This window comes from Salmo salar, chromosome ssa26 (genome assembly GCF_905237065.1).
Source record: "Salmo salar chromosome ssa26, Ssal_v3.1, whole genome shotgun sequence".
Lineage (NCBI taxonomy): Eukaryota > Metazoa > Chordata > Actinopteri > Salmoniformes > Salmonidae > Salmo > Salmo salar.
This window is the reverse complement of record NC_059467.1, coordinates 54,546,939-54,573,986: the sequence shown is the minus strand read 5'-3', so window position 1 is coordinate 54,573,986 and position 27,048 is coordinate 54,546,939. Positions and strand designations below refer to the sequence as shown.

At 46.6% G+C, this 27,048-nt stretch overlaps 1 protein-coding gene across 1 annotated transcript in view; it reads right to left on the bottom strand.

Annotated features, from left to right (window-relative positions):
* slco3a1b (solute carrier organic anion transporter family member 3A1b) overlaps positions 1-27,048 on the bottom strand; it is a 69,671-nt gene that overhangs the window by 412 nt on the left and 42,211 nt on the right. The window contains exons 4-10 of the mRNA XM_045708826.1: positions 25,749-26,021; positions 25,440-25,604; positions 22,357-22,555; positions 8,195-8,330; positions 3,802-3,974; positions 583-647; positions 1-57 (exon numbers count right to left, since the gene is read on the bottom strand). The exon at positions 1-57 is cut by the window's left edge and continues 412 nt beyond it. Of these exons, the coding sequence (XP_045564782.1) occupies positions 1-57; positions 583-647; positions 3,802-3,974; positions 8,195-8,330; positions 22,357-22,555; positions 25,440-25,604; positions 25,749-26,021 (1,068 nt within the window). The remainder of the gene's footprint in view (positions 58-582; positions 648-3,801; positions 3,975-8,194; positions 8,331-22,356; positions 22,556-25,439; positions 25,605-25,748; positions 26,022-27,048) is intronic.

The window sequence follows — 27,048 nt, the reverse complement described above, 5'->3', positions numbered from 1 at the left end:
AGAACAGGCAGGTGGAGTCGATGCCCATGCCGAAGATCAGAGGAGGAGGAATAAAACCTGGGAGGAGAGGGAATATAGATCAGACGTTAGACCCAAACCTTAGATGCTGTGATTGTCTGGTTTTCTTGGTTCATTGTGGCTTGTAAATGCAAACAATAGATCAGCCATCATACTTAAACACATACAGTACAGCTAACATTACCTTGAATGGATTCAGCTTGGTTTGTATTGTACATAAACAATGGAATAAAAGCCATGTTATTGATGACAGTCATCTCCTACCTAGTAGTCTCAGGCCCAGAAACATGTTATTGATGACAGTGATCTCCTACCTAGTAGTCTCAGGCCCAGAAACATGTTATTAATGACAGTGATCTCCTACCTTGTAGTCTCAGGCCCAGAAACATGTTATTGATGAAAGTGATCCCCTACCTAGTAGTCTCAGGCCCAGAAACATGTTATTGATGACAGTCATCTCCTACCTAGAAGTCTCAGGCCCAGAAAAATGTTATTGATGACAGTGATCTCCTACCTAGTAGTCTCAGGCCCAGAAACATGTTATTGATGACAGTCATCTCCTACCTAGAAGTCTCAGGCCCAGAAACAGAACTCCAAGAGCGTAGGATTTTAGCTCAGGGCTCACTGTTCTGAAACACAAAGAAACACACTATAGAAAACAGTCAAAATGTACAGCAGCAAGCCGTTACAGCAGCAGCAAGCAGTTACAGCAGCAGCAAGCCGTTACAGCAGCAGCAAGCAGTTACAGCAGCAGCAAGCCGTTACAGCAGCAGCAAGCCGTTACAGCAGCAGCAAGCCATAACAGCAGCAGCAAGCCGGTACAGCAGCAGCAAGCCGTTACAGCAGCAGCAAGCCGTTACAGCAGCAGCAAGCCGTAACAGCAGCAGCAAGCCGTTACAGCAGCAGCAAGCCGTAACAGCAGCAGCAAGCAGTTACAGCAGCAGCAAGCAGTTACAGCAGCAGCAAGCCGTTACAGCAGCAGCAAGCCGTTACAGCAGCAGCAAGCAGTTACAGCAGCAGCAAGCCGTTACAGCAGCAGCAAGCCATAACAGCAGCAGCAAGCCGGTACAGCAGCAGCAAGCCGTTACAGCAGCAGCAAGCCGTTACAGCAGCAGCAAGCCGTTACAGCAGCAGCAAGCCGTAACAGCAGCAGCAAGCCGTTACAGCAGCAGCAAGCCGTAACAGCAGCAGCAAGCAGTTACAGCAGCAGCAAGCAGTTACAGCAGCAGCAAGCCGTTACAGCAGCTGCAAGCCGTTACAGCAGCAGCAAGCAGTTACAGCAGCAGCAAGCCGTTACAGCAGCAGCAAGCCGTTACAGCAGCAGCAAGCAGTTACAGCAGCAGCAAGCAGTTACAGCAGCAGCAAGCAGTTACAGCAGCAGCAAGCCGTTACAGCAGCAGCAAGCCGTTACAGCAGCAGCAAGCCGTAACAGCAGCAGCAAGCCGTTACAGCAGCAGCAAGCCGTAACAGCAGCAGCAAGCAGTTACAGCAGCAGCAAGCAGTTACAGCAGCAGCAAGCCGTTACAGCAGCAGCAAGCCGTTACAGCAGCAGCAAGCAGTTACAGCAGCAGCAAGCCGTTACAGCAGCAGCAAGCCATAACAGCAGCAGCAAGCCGGTACAGCAGCAGCAAGCCGTTACAGCAGCAGCAAGCCGTTACAGCAGCAGCAAGCCGTTACAGCAGCAGCAAGCCGAAACAGCAGCAGCAAGCCGTTACAGCAGCAGCAAGCCGTAACAGCAGCAGCAAGCAGTTACAGCAGCAGCAAGCCGTTACAGCAGCAGCAAGCCATAACAGCAGCAGCAAGCCGGTACAGCAGCAACAAGCCGTTACAGCAGCAGCAAGCCGTTACAGCAGCAGCAAGCCGTTACAGCAGCAGCAAGCCGTAACAGCAGCAGCAAGCCGTTACAGCAGCAGAAAGCTGTAACAGCAGCAGCAAGCAGTTACAGCAGCAGCAAGCAGTTACAGCAGCAGCAAGCCGTTACAGCAGCTGCAAGCGTTACAGCAGCAGCAAGCAGTTACAGCAGCAGCAAGCCGTTACAGCAGCAGCAAGCCGTTACAGCAGCAGCAAGCAGTTACAGCAGCAGCAAGCAGTTACAGCAGCAGCAAGCAGTTACAGCAGCAGCAAGCCGTTACAGCAGCAGCAAGCAGTTACAGCAGCAGCAAGCAGTTACAGCAGCAGCAAGCAGTTACAGCAGCAGCAAGCCGTTACAGCAGCAGCAAGCAGTTACAGCAGCAGCAAGCCGTTACAGCAGCAGCAAGCCGTTACAGCAGCAGCAAGCAGTTACAGCAGCAGCAAGCAGTTACAGCAGCAGCAAGCCGTTACAGCAGCAGCAAGCCGTAACAGCAGCAGCAAGCCGTTACAGCAGCAGCAAGCCGTTACAGCAGCAGCAAGCCGTAACAGCAGCAGCAAGCCGTTACAGCAGCAGCAAGCCGTTACAGCAGCAGCAAGCCGTTACAGCAGCAGCAAGCCGTTACAGCAGCAGCAAGCCGTTACAGCAGCAGCAAGCCGTTACAGCAGCAGCAAGCCGTTACAGCAGCAAGCAGTTACAGCAGCAGCAAGCCGTTACAGCAGCAGCAAGCCGTTACAGCAGCAGCAAGCCGTAACAGCAGCAGCAAGCCGTTACAGCAGCAGCAAGCCGTTACAGCAGCAGCAAGCCGTTACAGCAGCAGCAAGCAGTTACAGCAGCAGCAAGCCATAACAGCAGCAGCAAGCCGTTACAGCAGCAGCAAGCCATAACAGCAGCAGCAAGCCGTTACAGCAGCATCAAGCCGTAACAGCAGCAGCAAGCCGTTACAGATGGTTAGAGGTTACCTGATGAGGATGATAACAGAGGGGGTCTGGGTTAGAGGTTAGAGATTACCTGATGAGTATGATAACAGAGGGGGTCTGGGTTAGAGGTCAGGGATAGGGTTAGAGGTTACCTGATGAGGTTGATAACAGAGGGGGTCTGGGTTAGAGGTTAGAGGTTACCTGATGAGTATGATAACAGAGGGGGTCAGGGTTAGAGGTTAGAGGTTACCTGATGAGGATGATAACAGAGGGGGTCTGGGTTAGAGGTTAGAGGTTACCTGATGAGTATGATAACAGAGGGGGTCAGGGTTAGAGGTCAGGGCATAGAGGTCAGGGCATAGAGGTCAGGGATAGAGCTCAGGGATAGAGGTCAGGGATAGAGGTCAGGGATACAGGTCAGGGTTAAAGGTCAGGGATAGAGGCTACCTGATAAGGACGACGGCAGAGGGTGTCTGGGTTAAAGGTCAGGGATAGAGGTCAGGGTTAAAGGTCAGGGATAGAGGCTACCTGATAAGGACGACGACGGAGGGTGTCTGGGTTAAAGGTCAGGGATAGAGGTCAGGGTTAAAGGTCAGGGATAGAGGCTACCTGATAAGGACGACGGCAGAGGGTGTCTGGGTTAAAGGTCAGGGATAGAGGTCAGGGTTAAAGGTCAGGGATAGAGGCTACCTGATAAGGATGACGGCAGAGGGTGTCTGGGTTAAAGGTCAGGGATAGAGGTCAGGGTTAAAGGTCAGGGATAGAGGCTACCTGATAAGGACGACGGCAGAGGGTGTCTGGGTTAAAGGTCAGGGATAGAGGTCAGGGTTAAAGGTCAGGGATAGAGGCTACCTGATAAGGACGACGGCGGAGGGTGTCTGGGTTAAAGGTCAGGGATAGAGGTCAGGGTTAAAGGTCAGGGATAGAGGCTACCTGATAAGGACGACGGCGGAGGGTGTCTGGGTTAAAGGTCAGGGATAGAGGTCAGGGTTAAAGGTCAGGGATAGAGGCTACCTGATAAGGACGACGACGGACGGTGTCTGGGCCATGGCTCCAATCATGCTGCACACACAGATGACACAAAGGAAGGTGAGAAAGGCCTGTTGGCAGCCTGGACTGGGGCATTTCCCCGACAACGCCACCGCCTCCTCCTCCTTACTGCTGATACACATACAGCTGGTCAGGTTCTGGAGGAGGACAGGAGAGGACATCACCTATAGATAGACAGCTGGTTCTGGAGGAGGACAGGAGAGGACATCACCTATAGATAGACAGCTGGTTCTGGAGGAGGACAGGAGAGGACATCACCTATAGATAGACAGCTGGTTCTGGAGGAGGACAGGAGAGGACATCACCTATAGATAGACAGCTGGTTCTGGAGGAGGACAGGAGAGGACATCACCTATAGATAGACAGCTGGTTCTGGAGGACAGGAGAGGACATCACCTATAGATAGACAGCTGGTTCTGGAGGAGGACAGGAGAGGACATCACCTATAGATAGACAGCTGGTTCTGGAGGAGGACAGGAGAGGACATCACCTATAGATAGACAGCTGGTTCTGGAGGACAGGAGAGGACATCACCTATAGATAGACAGCTGGTTCTGGAGGAGGACAGGAGAGGACATCACCTATAGATAGACAGCTGGTTCTGGAGGACAGGAGAGGACATCACCTATAGATAGACAGCTGGTTCTGGAGGACAGGAGAGGACATCACCTATAGATAGACAGCTGGTTCTGGAGGAGGACAGGAGAGGACATCACCTATAGATAGACAGCTGGTTCTGGAGGACAGGAGAGGACATCACCTATAGATAGACAGCTGGTTCTGGAGGAGGACAGGAGAGGACATCACCTATAGATAGACAGCTGGTTCTGGAGGAGGACAGGAGAGGACATCACCTATAGATAGACAGCTGGTTCTGGAGGAGGACAGGAGAGGACATCACCTATAGATAGACAGCTGGTTCTGGAGGAGGACAGGAGAGGACATCACCTATAGATAGACAGCTGGTTCTGGAGGACAGGAGAGGACATCACCTATAGATAGACAGCTGGTTCTGGAGGAGGACAGGAGAGGACATCACCTATAGATAGACAGCTGGTTCTGAGGAGGACAGGAGAGGACATCACCTATAGATAGACAGCTGGTTCTGGAGGAGGACAGGAGAGGACATCACCTATAGATAGACAGCTGGTTCTGGAGGAGGACAGGAGAGGACATCACCTATAGATAGACAGCTGGTTCTGGAGGACAGGAGAGGACATCACCTATAGATAGACAGCTGGTTCTGGAGGAGGACAGGAGAGGACATCACCTATAGATAGACAGCTGGTTCTGGAGGACAGGAGAGGACATCACCTATAGATAGACAGCTGGTTCTGGAGGACAGGAGAGGACATCACCTATAGATAGACAGCTGGTTCTGGAGGAGGACAGGAGAGGACATCACCTATAGATAGACAGCTGGTTCTGGAGGACAGGAGAGGACATCACCTATAGATAGACAGCTGGTTCTGGAGGACAGGAGAGGACATCACCTATAGATAGACAGCTGGTTCTGGAGGACAGGAGAGGACATCACCTATAGATAGACAGCTGGTTCTGGAGGACAGGAGAGGACATCACCTATAGATAGACAGCTGGTTCTGGAGGACAGGAGAGGACATCACCTATAGATAGACAGCTGGTTCTGGAGGAGGACAGGAGAGGACATCACCTATAGATAGACAGCTGGTTCTGGAGGAGGACAGGAGAGGACATCACCTATAGATAGACAGCTGGTTCTGGAGGAGGACAGGAGAGGACATCACCTATAGATAGACAGCTGGTTCTGGAGGACAGGAGAGGACATCACCTATAGATAGACAGCTGGTTCTGGAGGACAGGAGAGGACATCACCTATAGATAGACAGCTGGTTCTGGAGGAGGACAGGAGAGGACATCACCTATAGATAGACAGCTGGTTCTGGAGGAGGACAGGAGAGGACATCACCTATAGATAGACAGCTGGTTCTGGAGGAGGACAGGAGAGGACATCACCTATAGATAGACAGCTGGTTCTGGAGGACAGGAGAGGACATCACCTATAGATAGACAGCTGGTTCTGAGGAGGACAGGAGAGGACATCACCTATAGATAGACAGCTGGTTCTGGAGGAGGACAGGAGAGGACATCACCTATAGATAGACAGCTGGTTCTGGAGGACAGGAGAGGACATCACCTATAGATAGACAGCTGGTTCTGGAGGAGGACAGGAGAGGACATCACCTATAGATAGACAGCTGGTTCTGGAGGAGGACAGGAGAGGACATCACCTATAGATAGACAGCTGGTTCTGGAGGACAGGAGAGGACATCACCTATAGATAGACAGCTGGTTCTGGAGGAGGACAGGAGAGGACATCACCTATAGATAGACAGCTGGTTCTGGAGGAGGACAGGAGAGGACATCACCTATAGATAGACAGCTGGTTCTAGATGAGGACAGGAGAGGACATCACCTATAGATAGACAGCTGGTTCTGGAGGACAGGAGAGGACATCACCTATAGATAGACAGCTGGTTCTGAGGAGGACAGGAGAGGACATCACCTATAGATAGACAGCTGGTTCTGGAGGAGGACAGGAGAGGACATCACCTATAGATAGACAGCTGGTTCTGGAGGAGGACAGGAGAGGACATCACCTATAGATAGACAGCTGGTTCTGGAGGACAGGAGAGGACATCACCTATAGATAGACAGCTGGTTCTGGAGGAGGACAGGAGAGGACATCACCTATAGATAGACAGCTGGTTCTGGAGGACAGGAGAGGACATCACCTATAGATAGACAGCTGGTTCTGGAGGAGGACAGGAGAGGACATCACCTATAGATAGACAGCTGGTTCTGGAGGAGGACAGGAGAGAACATCACCTATAGATAGACAGCTGGTTCTGGAGGACAGGAGAGGACATCACCTATAGATAGACAGCTGGTTCTGGAGGACAGGAGAGGACATCACCTATAGATAGACAGCTGGTTCTGGAGGAGGACAGGAGAGGACATCACCTATAGATAGACAGCTGGTTCTGGAGGACAGGAGAGGACATCACCTATAGATAGACAGCTGGTTCTGGAGGAGGACAGGAGAGGACATCACCTATAGATAGACAGCTGGTTCTGGAGGACAGGAGAGGACATCACCTATAGATAGACAGCTGGTTCTGGAGGAGGACAGGAGAGGACATCACCTATAGATAGACAGCTGGTTCTGGGAGGACAGGAGAGGACATCACCTATAGATAGACAGCTGGTTCTGGAGGAGGACAGGAGAGGACATCACCTATAGATAGACAGCTGGTTCTGGAGGACAGGAGAGGACATCACCTATAGATAGACAGCTGGTTCTGGAGGAGGACAGGAGAGGACATCACCTATAGATAGACAGCTGGTTCTGGAGGAGGACAGGAGAGGACATCACCTATAGATAGACAGCTGGTTCTGGAGGAGGACAGGAGAGGACATCACCTATAGATAGACAGCTGGTTCTGGAGGAGGACAGGAGAGGACATCACCTACAGATAGACAGCTGGTTCTCGAGGACAGGAGAGGACATCACCTATAGATAGACAGCTGGTTCTGGAGGAGGACAGGAGAGGACATCACCTATAGATAGACAGCTGGTTCTGGAGGAGGACAGGAGAGGACATCACCTATAGATAGACAGCTGGTTCTGGAGGAGGACAGGAGAGGACATCACCTATAGATAGACAGCTGGTTCTGGAGGAGGACAGGAGAGGACATCACCTATAGATAGACAGCTGGTTCTGGAGGACAGGAGAGGATACAATATATAAACTATAGGAATCATTGGATCCTGGTCAAAAGTAGTGCACTATATAGGGAATAGGGTGCCATTTGGGACTCAAACACAGACTTCTATATATCACCTACATGATTAATATAGCTCGCTCCTACAGTTTAGGTGACCCTGACATGATGTACCCTATGGGTTTATGTGATCTACTATCATGTGAATGGTGATGCAGTAATCCATGGGACAGCCTTGAGGCAGCTGTACAGGACTCTATAATGCATAGAGACTTTTAGAACATTATTCTACTACGGATGTCGATGACAACACAGCGAAGCAGGCTGCCAGGAGACCAGGGACGTACAGGTGTGAGGCAGCCAGCGAAGCAGGCTGCCAGGAGACCAGGGACTTACAGGTATGAGGCAGCCAGCGAAGCAGGCTGCCAGGAGACCAGGGACTTACAGGTTTGAGGCAGCCAGCGAAGCAGGCTGCCAGGAGACCAGGGACGTACAGGTGTGCGGCAGCCAGCGAAGCAGGCTGCCAGGAGACCAGGGACTTACAGGTGTGAGGCAGCCAGCGAAGCAGGCTGCCAGGAGACCAGGGACTTACAGGTGTGAGGCAGCCAGCGAAGCAGGCAGAGAGGTAGGTGATTCCGTCGGAGCCGCACACAGGACTCACTGAGGCTGTGTAGCAGTTACAGTCGTTGATGCACACATGCTCTGGTGTCTGCTGCGACCGCAGGGTCCTGAGAACAGGCAAACAGGTTACATACGGTTAGATAGAAAAACCATGGCATTATCAAAAACACTGGAAACATACTATGTACATTCATAGCTATATACAGTAAATGCAATCCATTACACAATTAGGACAGATTATAACTACTAGCCAGATAGGGTGCCAGTCTGTCTCTGTTTCAGACAATTTATGGTTGTCTTGACCCAACAACACCAGACAGTCTAGTCTGTCTCTGTTTCAGACAATGTATAGGTGGACTGGGGACAGCAAGGACTCATCAGGCCAGGTAGTCCTGAGGCATGGTCCTAGGGCTAAGGTCCTCCGAGAGATTTATGGTTGTCTTGACCCAACAACACCAAGCAGGACAAGACAACATTACTACTACAACTACTATCCAAACAGAGTGCCAGTCTGTTTCTGTATCAAATCAAATGTATTTATAAAGTCCTTCTTACATCAGCTGATGTCACAAAGTGCTGTACAGAAACCCAGCCTAAAACCCCCCAAAACAGCAAGCAATGCAGGTGTAGAAGCACGGTGGCTAGGAAAAACTCCCTAGAAAGGCCAAAACCTTAGGAAGAAACCTAGAGAGGAACCAGGTGTAACGCCCTGGCCATAGAGAGTTTTTCTTTTGTTCTTTATTTTGGTTAGGCCAGGGTGTTACATTGGGTGGGCGTTCTATGTTCCTTTTTCTATGTTTTGGTATTTCTTTGTTTTGGGCCGTGTGTGGCTCCCAATCAGGCACAGCTGTAGTTCGTTGTTGCTGATTGGGAGTCACACATAAGGAGCCTGTTTTTCCTTTGGGTTTGGTGGGTAATTGTTTCTGTTAGTGTTTTGCACCTGACAGGACTGTTGGCTGTCGGTTTTCTCTTTTCTTGTTTTTGTATAGTGTTCACGTTGTTCAATTAAATATTAAATGATGAACACTAACTCCGCTGCGTTTTGGTCCACTCTCTCTTCAGACAGCCCTTACACCAGGCTATGAGGGGTGGCCAGTCCTCTTCTGGCTGTGCCGGGTGGAGATTATAACAGAACATGGACAAGATGTTCAAATGAACATAAATGACCAGCAGGGTCAAATAATAATAATCACAGTGGTTGTCGAGGAAGCAACAGGTCAACACCTCAGGAGTAAATGTCAGTTGGCTTTTCATAGCCGATCATTGAGAGTATCTCTACCGCTCCTGCTGTCTCTAGAGAGTTGAAAACAGCAGGTCTGGGACAGGGTAATGATGGGTAACGCTGCTTCGAGTGTGGCTGTTGTCGATGTGTTCCTGGTTCGAGCCCAGGTAGGAGCGAGGAGAGGGACGGAAGCTATATTGTTACACTGGCAATACTAAAGTGCCTATAAGAACATCCAATAGTCAAAGGTATATGAAATACAAATGGTATAGAGAGAAATAGTCCTATAATTCCTATAATAACTACAACCTAAAACTTCTTACCTTGGAATATTGAAGACTCATGTTAAAAGGAACCACCAGCTTTCATATGTTCTCATGTTCTGAGCGAGGAACTTAAACGTTAGCTTTTTTACATGGCACATATTGCACTTTTACTTTCTTCTCCAACACTGTGTTTTTGCATTATTTAAACCAAATTGAACATGTTTCATTATTTATTTGAGGCTAAATTGATTTTATTGATGTATAATATTAAGTTAAAATAAAAGTGTTCATTCAGTATTGTTGTAATTGTCATTATTACAAATAAATAAGTAAAAAAATAAAAATAATATATATATATAGGCCGATTAATCGGAATTGGATGTTTTTGGTCCTCCAATAATCGGTATCGGCGGTGAAAAATCATAATCGGTCGACCTCTAATAGAGGCTACACTTTCTATCATCTATAGAGGCTACACTTTCCATCATCTATAGAGGCTACACTTTCTATCATCTATAGAGGCTACACTTTCTATCATCTATAGAGGCTACACTTTCTATCATCTATAGAGGCTACACTTTCTATCATCTATAGAGGCCACACTTTCATCTATAGAGGCTACACTTTCTATCATCTCTAGAGGCTACACTTTCTATCATCTATAGAGGCTACACTTTCTATCATCTATAGAGGCCACACTTTCTATCATCTATAGAGGCCACACTTTCCATCATCTATAGAGGCTACACTTTCATCTATAGAGGCTACACTATCACCTATAGAGGATACACTTTCCATTACCTATAGAGGCCACACTTTCCATCATCTATAGAGGCTACACTTTCATCTATAGAGGCTACACTATTACCTATAGAGGTTACACTTTCATCTATAGAGGCCACACTTTCTATCATCTATAGAGACTACACTTTCTATCATCTATAGAGGCTACACTTTCCATCATCTATAGAGACCACACTTTCATCTATAGAGGCTACACTTTCTATCACCTATAGAGGCTACACTTTCTATCACCTATAGAGGCTACACTTTCTATCACCTATAGAGGCCACACTTTCATCTATAGAGGCTACACTTTCTATCACCTATAGAGGCTACACTTTCCATCATCTATAGAGACCACACTTTCATCTATAGAGGCTACACTTTCTATCATCTATAGAGGCTACACTTTCTATCATCTATAGAGGCTACACTATCACCTATAGAGGCTACACTTTCTATCATCTATAGAGGCTACACTTTCATCTATAGAGGCCACACTATCACCTATAGAGGCTACACTATCATCTATAGAGGCTACACTATCATCTATAGAGGCTACACTTTCTACCATCTATAGAGGCCACACTATCATCTATAGAGGCTACACTATCATCTATAGAGGCTACACTATCACCTATAGAGGCTACACTTTCTACCATCTATAGAGGCCACACTATCACCTATAGAGGCTACATTTTCATCTATAGAGGCTACACTATCATCTATAGAGGCTACACTTTCCATCATCTATAGAGGCTACACTATCACCTATAGAGGCTACACTTTCTACCATCTATAGAGGCTACACTTTCATCTATAGAGGCTACACTTTCCATCATCTATAGAGGCTACACTATCACCTATAGAGGCTACACTTTCTATCATCTATAGAGGCTACACTTTCATCTATAGAGGCTACACTATCATCTATAGAGGCTACACTTTCATCTATAGAGGCCACACTATCACCTATAGAGGCTACACTATCATCTATAGAGGCTACACTATCATCTATAGAGGCTACACTTTCTACCATCTATAGAGGCCACACTATCATCTATAGAGGCTACACTATCATCTATAGAGGCTACACTATCACCTATAGAGGCTACACTTTCTACCATCTATAGAGGCCACACTATCACCTATAGAGGCTACATTTTCATCTATAGAGGCTACACTATCATCTATAGAGGCTACACTTTCCATCATCTATAGAGGCTACACTTTCATCTATAGAGGCTACACTATCATCTATAGAGGCTACACTTTCATCTATAGAGGCTAAACTTTCTATCACCTATAGAGGCCACACTTTCTATCATCTATAGAGGCTACACTTTCACCTATAGAGGCTACACTTTCTATCACCTATAGAGGCTACACTTTCTATCATCTATAGAGGCTACACTTTCTATCATCTATAGAGTCCACACTTTCTATCATCTATAGAGGCTACACTTTCTATCATCTATAGAGGCCACACTTTCTATCATCTATAGAGGCTACACTTTCTATCATCTATAGAGGCTACACTTTCATCTATAGAGGCTACACTTTCTATCATCTATAGAGGCTACACTTTCTATCATCTATAGAGGCTACACTATCATCTATAGAGGCTACACTTTCTATCATCTATAGAGGCTACACTTTCTATCATCTATAGAGGCTACACTATCATCTATAGAGGCTACACTATCATCTATAGAGACTACACTATCATCTATAGAGGCTACACTTTCTATCACCTATAGAGGCTAAACTATCATCTATAGAGGCTACACTTTCTATCACCATTTTGAACTTCTAACTACGGTAGAGATAATAAGGGAGTGGTTTTATGACGGAGCAGCCGCTAGCCTATTTGTCAGCTCTAACCACAGTTCCACCTCCAACGCCGCCAAAACATCAGCTATGCGGATGTCGGCCAACGCTGGTTAACCCTTGATCTTATTGAATCTAGGCCTAGTGAACATTGTTGAACGCAGAAACAGTCAGAGAGATGCACCTACCGAGCCTACAACTCAACAACTACTGTCAGCCGAGAGCTTGCCTGTGATGCGAGCCAACCTGATGCTAAATGCCTTCTATGCTCGATTCGAGGCAAGCAACACTGAAGCATGCGTGAGAGCACCAGCTGTTTCGGATGGCTGTATTATCACTCTCTCCGTAGTCGATGTGATTAAGACATTTTAAACAGGTCAACATTCACAAGGCTGCGGGACCAGATGGATTACCAGGACGTGTACTCAGAGCATGAGCTGACCAGCTGGCATGTGTCTTCACTGACATTTTTAACCTCTCCCTGACCCTGTCAAATCAAATCAAATGTTATTTGTCACATACATATGGTTAGCAGATGTTAATGCGAGTGTAGCGAAATGCTTGTGCTTCTAGTTCAGACCATGCAGTAATATCTAACAAGTAATCTAATCTAACAATTTCACAACTACCTAATACACACAAGTGTAAAGGAATGAATAAGAATATGTACATAAAAATATATGAATGAGTGATGGCAGATTGGCATAGGCAAGATGCAGTAGATGGTATAGAGTACAGTATATACATATGAGATGAGTAATGTAGGGTATGTAAACATTATATAAAGTGGCATTGTTTAAAGTGGCTAGTGATACATTTATTACATCAATTTTTTCATTATTGAAGTGGCTAGAGATGAGTCAGTATGTTGGCAGCAGCCACTCAATGTTAGTGATGGCTGTTTAACTTCTTTGGGATAGGGGGCAGTATTTTCACGGCCGGATAAAAAACATACCCGATTTAATCTGGTTACTACTCCTGCCCAGAAACTAGAATATGCATATAATTAGTAGAGTTGGATAGAAAACACTCTAAAGTTTCTAAAACTGTTTGAATGGTGTCTGTGAGTATAACAGAACTCATATGGCAGGCCAAAACCTGAGAAGATTCCATACAGGAAGTGCCCTGTCTGACAATTTGTTGTCCTTCTGTTGCATCTCTATCGACATTACAGCATCTGTGCTGTAACGTGACATTTTCTAAGGCTTCCATTGGCTCTCTAAAGCCGCCAGAAAATGGAATGGGGTGTCTGCTGTCTCTGGGCAAAGAACAGCAGCAGAATTTGTAAGTGGTCAGCCTGGGGACAGTGAGACTGAGATGCGCGTTCACGAGACTACTCCATTTTTTTCTTTCAGCCTTTGAATGAATACAACGTTGCCCGGTTGGAATATTATCGCTATTTTACGAGAAAACTAGCATAAAAATTGATTTTAAACGGCATTTGACATGCTTCTAAGTACGGTAATGGAATATTTTGACATTTTTTGTCACGAAATGCACTCGCGCGTCACCCTTCGGAGAGTGACCTGAACGCACGAACAAAACGGAGCTATTTGAATATAACTATGGATTATTTGGAACCAAAACAACATTCGTTGTTGAAGTAGAAGTCCTGGGAGTGCATTCTGACGAAGAACAGCAAAGGTAATCCAATTTTTCTAATAGTAATTCTGAGTTTAGTGAGCCCCAAACTTGGTGGGTTTCAAAATAGCTAGCCGTGATGGCCGTGATGGCCGAGCTATATATTGCAAAATGTGATTTCGTCGAAAAGCTATTTTAAAATCTGACACCGCGATTGCATAAAGGAGTTCTGTATCTATAATTCTTAAAATACTTGTTATGTATTTTTGTCAATGTTTATGAAGAGTAATTTAATAAATTCACCGGAAGTTTTGGGTGGGTATGCTAGTTCTGAACATCACATGCTAATGTGAAAAGCTGTTTTTTTATATAAATATGAACTTGATTGAACAAAACATGCAAGTATTGTATAACATAATGTCCTAGGAGTGTCATCTGATGAAGATCATCAAAGGTTAGTGCTGCATTTAGCTGTGGTTTAGGTTTATGTGACATATATGCTTGCTTGGAAAATGGCTGTGTGATTATTTGTGTCTATGTACTCTCCTAACATAATCTAATGTTTTGCTTTCGCTGTAAAGCCTTTCTGAAATCGGACAATGTGGTTAGATTAACGAGAGTCTTATCTTTAAAATGGTGTAAAATAGTTGATTGTTTGAGAAAATTGAATTGTGGTATTTTAGTTGGTTTTGTATTTCGCGCCGTGCGATGCCATTGGCTGTTGGCTAGGGGTTCTGCAGGCGGAACGGGGTTCCGCTAGCAGAACGTCTGTCCTCAACAGGTTAACAGTCTGATGGCCTTGAGATAGAAGCTGTTTTTCAGTCTCTCGGTCCCAGCTTTGATGCACCTGTACTGACCTCGCCTTCTGGATGATAGTGGGGTGAACAGGCAGTGGCTCGGGTGGTTGTTGTCCTTGATGATCTTTTTGGTCTTCCTGTGACATCGGGTGGTGTAGGTATCCTGGAGGGCAGGTAGTTTGCGACCCGGTGATGCGTTGTGCAGACCTCACTACCCTCTGGAGAGCCTTGCTGTTGTAGGAAGGTGCAGTTGCCGTACCAGGCGGTGATACAGCCCGACAGGATGCTCTCGATTGTGCATCTGTAAAAGTTTGTGAGTGTTTTTGGTACACCGAGGAACTTAAAACTTTCCACCTTCTCCACTACTGTCCCGTCGATGTGGATAGGGGGCTGCTCCCTCTGCTGTTTCCTGAAGTCCACGATCATCTCCAATGTTTTGTTGACATTGAGTGTGAGGTTATTTTCCTGACACCACACTCCGAGGGCCCTCACCTCCTCCCTGTAGGCCATCTCGTCGTTGTTGGTAATCAAACCTACCACTGTAGTGTCGTCTGCAAACTTGATGATTGAGTTGGAGGAGTGCATGGCCACGCAGTCATGGGTGAACATGGAGTACAGGAGAGGGCTGAGAACGCACCTTTGTGGGGCCCCAATGTTGAGGATCAGCTTTCTTGGGAACAGAAACAATGGTGTCCCTCTTGAAGCATGTGGGAACAGCAGACTGGGATAAGGATTGATTGAATATGTCCGTAAACACACCAGCCAGCTGGTCTGCGCATTCTCTGAGGACGCGGCTAGGGATGTCGTCTGGGCCGGCAGCCTTGCGAGGGTTAACACGTTTAAATGTTTTACTCACGTTGGCTGTAGTGAAGGAGAACCTGCAGGTTTTGGTAGCGGGCCGTGTCAGTGGCACTGTATTGTCCTCAAAGCGAGCAAAGAAGTTGCTTAGTTTGTCAGGGAGCAAGGCATCGTGGTCCGCGACGGGGTTGGTTTTTCTTTTGTAGTCCGTGATTGACTGTAGACCCTGCCACATACCTCTCGTGTCTGAGCCGTTGAATTGCGACTCTACTTTGTCTCTATACTGACGCTTAGCTTGTTTGATTGCCTTGCGGAGGGAATAGCTACACTGTTTGTATTCGGTCATGTTTCCGGTCACCTTGCCCTGATTAAAAGCATTGGTTCGTGCTTTCAGTTTTTGCAAATGCTGCCATCAATCCACGGTTTCTGGTTGGGGAATGTTTTAATAGACGCTGTGGGTACAACATCGCCGATGCACTTGCTAATCAACTCGCTCACCGAATCAGCGTTTTCATCAATGTTATTGTCCGACGCTATGCGGAACATATCCCAGTCCACGTGATCGAAGCGATCTTGAAGCGTGGAATCCGATTGGTCAGACCAGCGTTGAACAGACCTGAGCACGGGTGCTTCCTGTTTTAGTCTCTGTCTATAGGCTGGGAGCAACAAAATGGAGTCGTGGTCAGATTTGCCGAAAGGATGGCAGGGGGAGGGCTTTATATGCGTCGTGGAAGTTAGAGTAACAAGGGTTTTGCCAGCCCGGGTCGCACATTCGATACGCTGATACAATTTAGGGAGCCTTGTTTTCAGATTAGCCTTGTTAAAATCCCCAGCTGCAATAAATGCAGCCTCAGGATATGTGGTTTCCAGTTTACATAGAGTCAAATGAAATTCTTTCAGGGCCGTCGATGTGTCTGCTTGGGGGGGGGGGGATATACACGACTGTGATTATGATCGAAGAGAATTCTCTTGGTAGATTATGCGGTCGGCATTTGATTGTAAGGAATTCTAGGTCAGGTGAACAAAAGGACTTGAGTTCTTGTATATTGTTATGATCACACCACGTCTCATTAATCATAAGGCATACAACCCCGCCCTTCATCTTACCAGAGAGATGTTTGTTTCTGTCGGCGCGATGCGTGGAGAAACCAGGTGGCTGTACCGACTCTGATGATGTATCCCGAGTGAGCCATGTTTCGTTGAAACAAAGAACGTTACAATCTCTGATGTCTCTCTGGAAGGCAACCCTTGCTCGGATTTCGTTTACCTTGTTGTCAAGAGACTGGACATTGGTGAGTTGTATGCTCGGGAGCGGTGCGCGATGTGCCCGTCTACGGAGCCTGACCAGAAGACCGCTCCGTCTGCCCCTTCTGCAGCGCCGTTGTTTTGGGTCGCCGGCTGGGATCCGATCCATTGTCCTGGGTGGTGGACCAAACAGGGGATCCGCTTCGGGAAAGTTGTATTCCTGGTCGTAATGTTGGTGAGTTGACGTTGCTCTTATATGCAATAGTTCCTCCCAACTGTATGTAATAAATAACACATAAAAAAACTAAATACTGCATAGATTCCTAGGAACACGAAGCGAGGCGGCCATCTCTGTCTGTAATATCTTCATGTTTCAAGCAAATCACCATAGTCCCTGTGCCTATGAGTGCCAAGGCAAGATGTCTAAATGACTAATGAACCGTAGCACTCACATCTGTAGCCATAAATGCTTTGAAAGGCTGGTCATGGTTCACACCAACACCACCATCCCAGACACCCTGGACCCACTCCAATTCGCATACCGCCCAAACAAATCCACAGATGGCTCAATCTCTATTGCACTCAACACTGCCCTTTCCCACCTGGACAAAAGGAACACCTATGTGAGAATGCTGTTCACTGAATACAGCTCAGCATTCAACACCATAGTGCTCTCCAAGCTCATCAATAAGCTAAGGACCCTGGGACTGAACACCTCCCTCTGCAAATGGATCCTGGACTTCCTGACGGGCCGCCCCCAGGTGGTAAGGGTAGGAAACAACACATCTGCCACGCTGATCCTCAACACTGGAGCCCCTCAGGGGTGGTGTAGGCAACAACATATCGGCAACATTCACGGCTGCATGCTTAGTCCACTTCATGTTCACCCACGACTGCATGGCCAAACACGACTCCAACACCATCATTAAGTTTGCCGACGACACAACGGTGGTAGGCCTGATCACCGACGATGATGAGACAGCCTGTAAGGAGGTGGTCAGAGACCTGGCAGTATGGTGCCAGGACAACCTCTCACTCAACGCGGGCAAGACAGAGATGCTTATTGTGGACTACAGGAAACGGCGGGCCGAACACGCCCCCATTCACATCGACGGGGCTGTAGTGGAGCGGGCCTAGAGCTTCAAGTTCCTTGTGTTCCACATCACTAAGGTCCTATCAATGTACAAACACACTAACACAGTCGTGAAGAGGGCACGTCAACGCCTCTTCCCCCTCAGGAGGCTGAAAAGATTTGGCGTGGGCCCTCAGATTCTCAAAAAGTTATACAGCTGCGCCATTGAGAGCATTTTGACTGGCTGCATTACCGCCTGGTATAGCAACTGCTCGGCATCTGACCACAAGGCACAACTGAGGGGAGCGCGTATGGTCCCAATACATCACTGGGGCCGGACTCCCTGCCATTCAGGACCTCTATACCAGACGGTGTCAGAGAAAGGCCCTAAAAATGGTCAAGGACTCCAGCCATCCAAGCCATATAGACTGTTCTCTCTGCTACCGCACGGCAAGCGGTACCGGAGCCAGCCACCCAAGTCATTTAGACTGTTCTCTCTGCTACCGCATGGCAAGTGGTACCGGAGCGCCAAGTCTGGGACCAAAAGGCACCTGAACAGCTTCTACCCCCAAGCCATCAGACTCCTGAACAGCTTCTACCCCCAAGCCATAAGACTGCTGAACAGCTTCTACCCCCAAGCCATAAGACTGCTGAACAGCTTCTACCCCCAAGCCATAAGACTGCTGAACAGCTTCTACCCCCAAGCCATAAAACTCCTGAACAGCTTCTACCCCCAAGCCATAAGACTCCTGAACAGCTTCTACCCCCAAGCCATAAGACTCCTGAACAGCTTCTACCCCCAAGCCATAAAACTCCTGAACAGCTGATTAAATGTCTACCCAGATTATTTACATTGACACCCTTGATTATTTATTTCACACACACACACACACACACACACACACACACACACACACACACACACACACACACACACACACACACACACACACACACACACACACACACACACACACACACACACACACACACATGCATACTGTATTACCTCAATTACCTCAACTACCTCGTACCCTGCACTCAGTAGTGGTACTTCCTGTACATAGCCATGTTATTACCTGGTACCCCTGCACTCAGTAGTGGTACTTCCTGTATATAGCCATGTTATTACCTGGTACCTCTGCACTCAGTAGTGGTACTTCCTGTATATAGCCATGTTATTACCTGGTACCCCTGCACTCAGTAGTGGTACTTCCTGTATATAGCCATGTTATTACCTGGTACTCCCTGTATATAGCCATGTTATTACCTGGTACTCCCTGTATATAGCCATGTTATTACCTGGTACTCCCTGTATATAGCCATGTTATTACCTGGTACTTCCTGTATATAGCTATGTTATTACCTGGTACTCCCTGTATATAGCCATGTTATTACCTGGTACTCCCTGTATATAACCATGTTATTACCTGGTACTCCCTGTATATAGCCATGTTATTACCTGGTACTCCCTGTATATAGCCATGTTATTACCTGGTACTTCCTCTATATAGCCATGTTATTACCTGGTACTTCCTGTATATAACCATGTTATTACCTGGTACTCCCTGCATATAGCCATGTTATTACCTGGTACTCCCTGTATATAGCCATGTTATTACCTGGTACTCCCTGTATATAACCATGTTACTACCTGGTACTCCCTGTACATAGCCATGTTATTACCTGGTACTCCCTATATATAGCCATGTTATTACCTGGTACTTCCTGTATATAGCCATGTTACTACCTGGTACTCCCTGTATATAGCCATGTTATTACCTCGTACCCTGCACTCAGTAGTGGCACTTCCTGTATATAGCCATGTTATTACCTGGTACTTCCTGTATATAGCCATGTTATTAACTGGCACTCCCTGTATATAGCCATGTTATTACCTGGTACTTCCTGTATATAGCCATGTTATTACCTGGTACTCCCTGTATATAACCATGTTATTACCTGGTACTCCCTGTATATAGCCATGTTATTACCTGGTACTCCCTGTATATAACCATGTTATTACCTGGTACTCCCTGTATATAACCATGTTATTACCTGGTACTCCCTGTATTTAGCCATGTTATTACCTGGTACTCCCTGTATATAACCATGTTATTACCTGGTACTCCCTGTATATAGCCATGTTATTACCTGGTACTCCCTATATATAGCCATGTTATTACCTGGTACTTCCTGTATATAGCCATGTTATTACCTGGTACTTCCTGTATATAGCCATGTTATTACCTGGTACTCCCTGTATATAGCCATGTTATTACCTGGTACTTCCTGTATATAGCCATGTTATTACCTGGTACTCCCTGTATATAACCATATTAATACCTGGTACTCCCTGTATATAGCCATGTTATTACCTGGTACTCCCTGTATATAGCCATGTTATTACCTGGTACTTCCTGTATATAGCCATGTTATTACCTGGTACTCCCTGTATATAGCCATGTTATTACCTGGTACTCCCTGTATATAGCCATGTTATTACCTGGTACTCCCTGTATATAGCCATGTTATTACTTGGTACTTCCTGTATATAGCCATGTTATTACCTGGTACTCCCTGTATATAGCCATGTTATTACCTGGTACACCCTGTATATAGCCATGTTATTACCTGGTACTCCCTGTATATAGCCATGTTATTACCTGGTACTTCCTGTATATAGCCATGTTATTGCCTGGTACTCCCTGTATATAGCCATGTTATTACCTGGTACACCCTGTATATAGCCATGTTATTACCTGGTACTCCCTGTATATAACCATGTTATTACCTGGTACACCCTGTATATAGCCATGTTATTACCTGGTACTCCCTGTATATAGCCATGTTATTACCTGGTACTTCCTGTATATAGCCATGTTATTACCTGGTACTTCCTGTATATAGCCATGTTATTACCTGGTACTCCCTGTATATAGCCATGTTATTACCTGGTACTCCCTGTATATAGCCATGTTATTACCTGGTACACCCTGTATATAGCCATGTTATTACCTGGTACTCCCTGTATATAACCATATTAATACCTGGTACTCCCTGTATATAGCCATGTTATTACCTGGTACTTCCTGTATATAGCCATGTTATTACCTGGTACTCCCTATATATAGCCATGTTATTACCTGGTACTCCCTGTATATTGCCATGTTATTACCTGGTACTTCCTGTATATAGCCATGTTATTACCTGGTACTTCCTGTATATAACCATATTAATACCTGGTACTTCCTGTATATAGCCATGTTACTACCTGGTACTTCCTGTATATAGCCATGTTATTACCTGGTACTTCCTGTATATAGCCATGTTATTACCTGGTACTTCCTGTATATAGCCATGTTATTACCTGGTACTCCCTGTATATAGCCATGTTATTACCTGGTACTCCCTGTATATAGCTATGTTATTACCTGGTACTTCCTGTATATAGCCATGTTATTACCTGGTACTCCCTGTATATAACCATATTAATACCTGGTACTCCCTGTATATAGCCATGTTATTACCTGGTACTTCCTGTATATAGCCATGTTATTACCTGGTACTTCCTGTATATAGCCATGTTATTACCTGGTACTTCCTGTATATAGCCATGTTATTACCTGGTACTCCCTGTATATAGCCATGTTATTACCTGGTACACCCTGTATATAGCCATGTTATTACCTGGTACTCCCTGTATATAACCATATTAATACCTGGTACTCCCTGTATATAGCCATGTTATTACCTGGTACTCCATGTATATAACCATATTAATACCTGGTACTCCCTGTATATAGCCATGTTATTACCTGGTACTTCCTGTATATAGCCATTTTATTACCTGGTACTTCCTGTATATAACCATATTAATACCTGGTACTTCCTGTATATAGCCATGTTACTACCTGGTACTTCCTGTATATAGCCATGTTACTACCTGGTACTTCCTGTATATAGCCATGTTATTACCTGGTACTTCCTGTATATAGCCATGTTATTACCTGGTACTTCCTGTATATAGCCATGTTACTACCTGGTACTTCCTGTATATAGCCATGTTACTACCTGGTACTTCCTGTATATAGCCATGTTATTACCTGGTACTCCCTGTATATAGCCATGTTATTACCTGGTACTTCCTGTATATAGCCATGTTATTACCTGGTACTTCCTGTATATAGCCATGTTATTACCTGGTACTTCCTGTATATAGCCATGTTACTACCTGGTACTTCCTGTATATAGCCATGTTACTACCTGGTACTTCCTGTATATAGCCATGTTATTACCTGGTACTTCCTGTATATAGCCTCGTTATTGTTTTTATTGTTTTACTATTTCCTTTAGCAAATATTTGTCTTCATTTTAAACTGCACTGTTGGGAATGGGCTCGTAAGTAAGCATTTCACTCTAAATTCTACACCTGTTGTGTTCAGCACGTGTGGCCAATAAAATGTCCTGTCCCGTAGGCGACGGTGAGGGACAACTAGGTGGTTGAACGCGCTAACAATGATACGGCGGGCTACTCACGCATTGCCGTAGGCGACAGTCACCCCGGCGACAGGGCCGGTGTCACAGCCGAGGAAGAGGAAGGAGACGTAACAGGCGGTGGAGACGAGGTTGACCCCCATGGCCATACGGATGGCCCCTAACGCTGACAGGTCTAACTTCTTCACCAAGAGACCACCCAGGAAGATACCCAGACACGCACAAGGAATGGCTGTCATACCTATGGAGGAAGGGAGGGAGGGAGAGGACAGGATAGTGTTAGGACTAGGGTTAGGGAGAGACAGAGGACAGGGGATATGGTGGGAAGGATAGTGTTAGGACTAGGGTTAGGGAGAGACAGAGAACAGGGGTTATGGTGGGAAGGATAGTGTTAGGACTAGGGTTAGGGAGAGACAGAGGACAGGGGTTATGGTTGGAAGGATAGTGTTAGGACTAGGGTTAGGGAGAGACAGAGAACAGGGGTTAGGGTTGGAAGGATAGAGGATAGTGTTAGGACTAGGGTTAGGGAGAGACAGAGGACAGGGTTATGGGTGGAAGGATAGTGTTAGGACTAGGGTTAGGGAGAGACAGAGGACAGGGGATATGGGTGGAAGGATAGAGGATAGTGTTAGGACTAGGGTTAGGGAGAGACAGAGGACAGGGGTTATGGTGGGAAGGATAGTGTTAGGACTAGGGTTAGGGAGAGACAGAGGACAGGGGTTATGGTTGGAAGGATAGTGTTAGGACTAGGGTTAGGGAGAGACAGAGGACAGGGGTTATGGTGGGAAGGATAGAGGATAGTGTTAGGACTAGGGTTAGGGAGAGACAGAGGACAGGGGTTATGGTTGGAAGGATAGTGTTAGGACTAGGGTTAGGGAGAGACAGAGAACAGGGGTTAGGGTTGGAAGGATAGAGGATAGTGTTAGGACTAGGGTTAGGGAGAGACAGAGGACAGGGGTTATGGGTGGAAGGATAGTGTTAGGACTAGGGTTAGGGAGAGACAGAGGACAGGGTTATGGTGGGAAGGATAGTGTTAGGACTAGGGTTAGGGAGAGACAGAGGACAGGGGTTATGGTTGGAAGGATAGTGTTAGGACTAGGGTTAGGGAGAGACAGAGAACAGGGGTTAGGGTTGGAAGGATAGAGGATAGTGTTAGGACTAGGGTTAGGGAGAGACAGAGGACAGGGGTTATGGTGGGAAGGATAGAGGATAGTGTTAGGACTAGGGTTAGGGAGAGACAGAGGACAGGGGTTATGGTGGGAAGGATAGAGGATAGTGTTAGGACTAGGGTTAGGGAGAGACAGAGAACAGGGGTTAGGGTTGGAAGGATAGAGGATAGTGTTAGGACTAGGGTTAGGGAGAGACAGAGAACAGGGGTTATGGTGGGAAGGATAGAGGATAGTGTTAGGACTAGGGTTAGGGAGAGACAGAGAACAGGGGTTATGGTGGGAAGGATAGAGGATAGTGTTAGGACTAGGGTTAGGGAGAGACAGAGAACAGGGGTTATGGGTGTAAGGATAGAGGATAGTGTTAGGACTAGGGTTAGGGAGAGACAGAGGACAAGGGGTTATGGTGGGAAGGATAGAGGATAGTGTTAGGACTAGGGTTAGGGGGAGACAGAGGACAGGAGTTATGGTTGGAAGGATAGTGTTAGGACTAGGGTTAGGGGGAGACAGAGGACAGGGGTTATGGTGGGAAGGATAGAGGATAGTGTTAGGACTAGGGTTAGGGAGAGACAGAGGACAGGAGTTATGGTTGGAAGGATAGTGTTAGGACTAGGGTTAGGGAGAGACAGAGAACAGGGGTTAGGGTTGGAAGGATAGAGGATAGTGTTAGGACTAGGGTTAGGGAGAGACAGAGGACAGGGGTTATGGTGGGAAGGATAGAGGATAGTGTTAGGACTAGGGTTAGGGAGAGACAGAGAACAGGGGTTATGGGTGGAAGGATAGAGGATAGTGTTAGGACTAGGGTTAGGGGGAGACAGAGGACAGGAGTTATGGTTGGAAGGATAGTGTTAGGACTAGGGTTAGGGGGAGACAGAGGACAGGAGTTATGGTGGGAAGGATAGTGTTAGGACTAGGGTTAGGGGGAGACAGAGGACAAGGGGTTATGGTGGGAAGGATAGTGTTAGGACTAGGGTTAGGGGGAGACAGAGGACAAGGGGTTATGGTGGGAAGGATAGAGGATAGTGTTAGGACTAGGGTTAGGGAGAGACAGAGGACAGGGGTTATGGTGGGAAGGATAGAGGATAGTGTTAGGACTAGGGTTAGGGAGAGACAGAGAACAGGGGTTATGGGTGGAAGGATAGAGGATAGTGTTAGGACTAGGGTTAGGGGGAGACAGAGGACAGGAGTTATGGTTGGAAGGATAGTGTTAGGACTAGGGTTAGGGGGAGACAGAGGACAAGGAGTTATGGTTGGAAGGATAGTGTTAGGACTAGGGTTAGGGAGAGACAGAGGACAGGAGTTATGGTTGGAAGGATAGTGTTAGGACTAGGGTTAGGGAGAGACAGAGGACAGGGGTTATGGTTGGAAGGATAGTGTTAGGACTAGGGTTAGGGAGAGACAGAGGACAAGGGGTTATGGTTGGAAGGATAGTGTTAGGACTAGGGTTAGGGAGAGACAGAGGACAGGGGTTATGGTTGGAAGGATAGTGTTAGGACTAGGGTTAGGGAGAGACAGAGAACAGGGGTTATGGTGGGAAGGATAGTGTTAGGACTAGGGTTAGGGAGAGACAGAGGACAGGGGTTATGGTTGGAAGGATAGTGTTAGGACTAGGGTTAGGGAGAGACAGAGAACAGGGGTTATGGTGGGAAGGATAGAGGATAGTGTTAGGACTAGGGTTAGGGAGAGACAGAGAACAGGGGTTATGGTGGGAAGGATAGAGGATAGTGTTAGGACTAGGGTTAGGGAGAGACAGAGGACAGGGGTTATGGTTGGAAGGATAGTGTTAGGACTAGGGTTAGGGAGAGACAGAGGACAGGGGTTATGGGTGGAATGATAGAGGATAGTGTTAGGACTAGGGTTAGGGAGAGACAGAGGACAGGGGTTAGGTCATGTAAAACCACTATAGAAATCCCATGGATTATTATGCTCTGGCTTGGACGTAGTGATTAGCATGATCACCTAGCAGCTGATTGGCTGAGGAAGTGGTGAGGTTGAACTGCTGTTCCATGTACTTCCCTAGGAAGGTAGCGAAGCCTGTAACCACGGCGATCTCCATACAGGCAGCCAGCGAGATGCAGGTAAACACAGGGTTGGAGAGGAGGTGCTTGGTCACCTTGGGGATGACTGTAATGAAACGGTGTACATCACAACATAATATCTTGTATGTATACATTAACACCAGTCTGTTTATTAAGAACAGACATGCAGACCTCTCGCCTGACCAACACCGCTGCCATTATCATATTATTCTATGACAGTAGATCTCACCTCTCATGTGCTCACAACAGGTGAGTCCACTATTGGCCTGGAAGCCATGGATCACACCGTTAGTGGGCTTGTTCCCCTCGTAATCCCTGGACAGGGATGGGGTCAACATGGCCTGTTCACTCTCCACCCCAATGTCCACATCCTGCTCATTCAGGGACTGGGGGAAGCCGAACATGAAGAGGGAGGAGATGAAAAGTAAGGCACCGCAGAGCAAGAAGCCACCCCACCACGCACCAATCCACCTGGGGTCGTCAGGGCCGATGTCCAGCTTACCTGGCAACACAGGTAGAAAACACAGCACCAGGTTAAACACACAATACAGTCAGGAAACCAGGTTAAACACAGTCAGGAAACCAGGTTAAACACAGTCAGGATACCAGGTTAAACACAGTCAGGATACCAGGTTAAACACATATAACACAGTCAGGATACCAGGTTAAACACATATAACACAGTCAGGATACCAGGTTAAACACAGTCAGGATACCAGGTTAAACACAGTCAGGATACCAGGTTAAACACAGTCAGGATACCAGGTTAAACACATATAACACAGTCAGGATACCAGGTTAAACATAGTCAGGATACCAGGTTAAACACATAACACAGTCAGGATACCAGGTTAAACACACATAACACAGTCAGGATACCAGGTTAAACACATATAACACAGTCAGGATACCAGGTTAAACACAGTCAGGATACCAGGTTAAACACTATAACACAGTCAGGATACCAGGTTAAACACACATAACACAGTCAGGATACCAGGTTAAACACAGTCAGGATACCAGGTTAAACACATATAACACAGTCAGGATACCAGGTTAAACACATATAACACAGTCAGGAAACCAGGTTAAACACAGTCAGGAAACCAGGTTAAACACAGTCAGGATACCAGGTTAAACACATATAACACAGTCAGGATACCAGGTTAAACACAGTCAGGATACCAGGTTAAACACATATAACACAGTCAGGATACCAGGTTAAACACAGTCAGGATACCAGGTTAAACACACATAACACAGTCAGGATACCAGGTTAAAGACATATAACACAGTCGGGATACCAGGTTAAACACAGTCAGGATACCAGGTTAAACACATATAACACAGTCAAGATACCAGGTTAAACACAGTCAGGAAACCAGGTTAAACACACATAACACAGTCAGGATACCAGGTTAAACACACATAACACAGTCAGGATACCAGGTTAAACACACATAACACAGTCGGGATACCAGGTTAAACACAGTCAGGATACCAGATTAAACACACATAACACAGTCAGG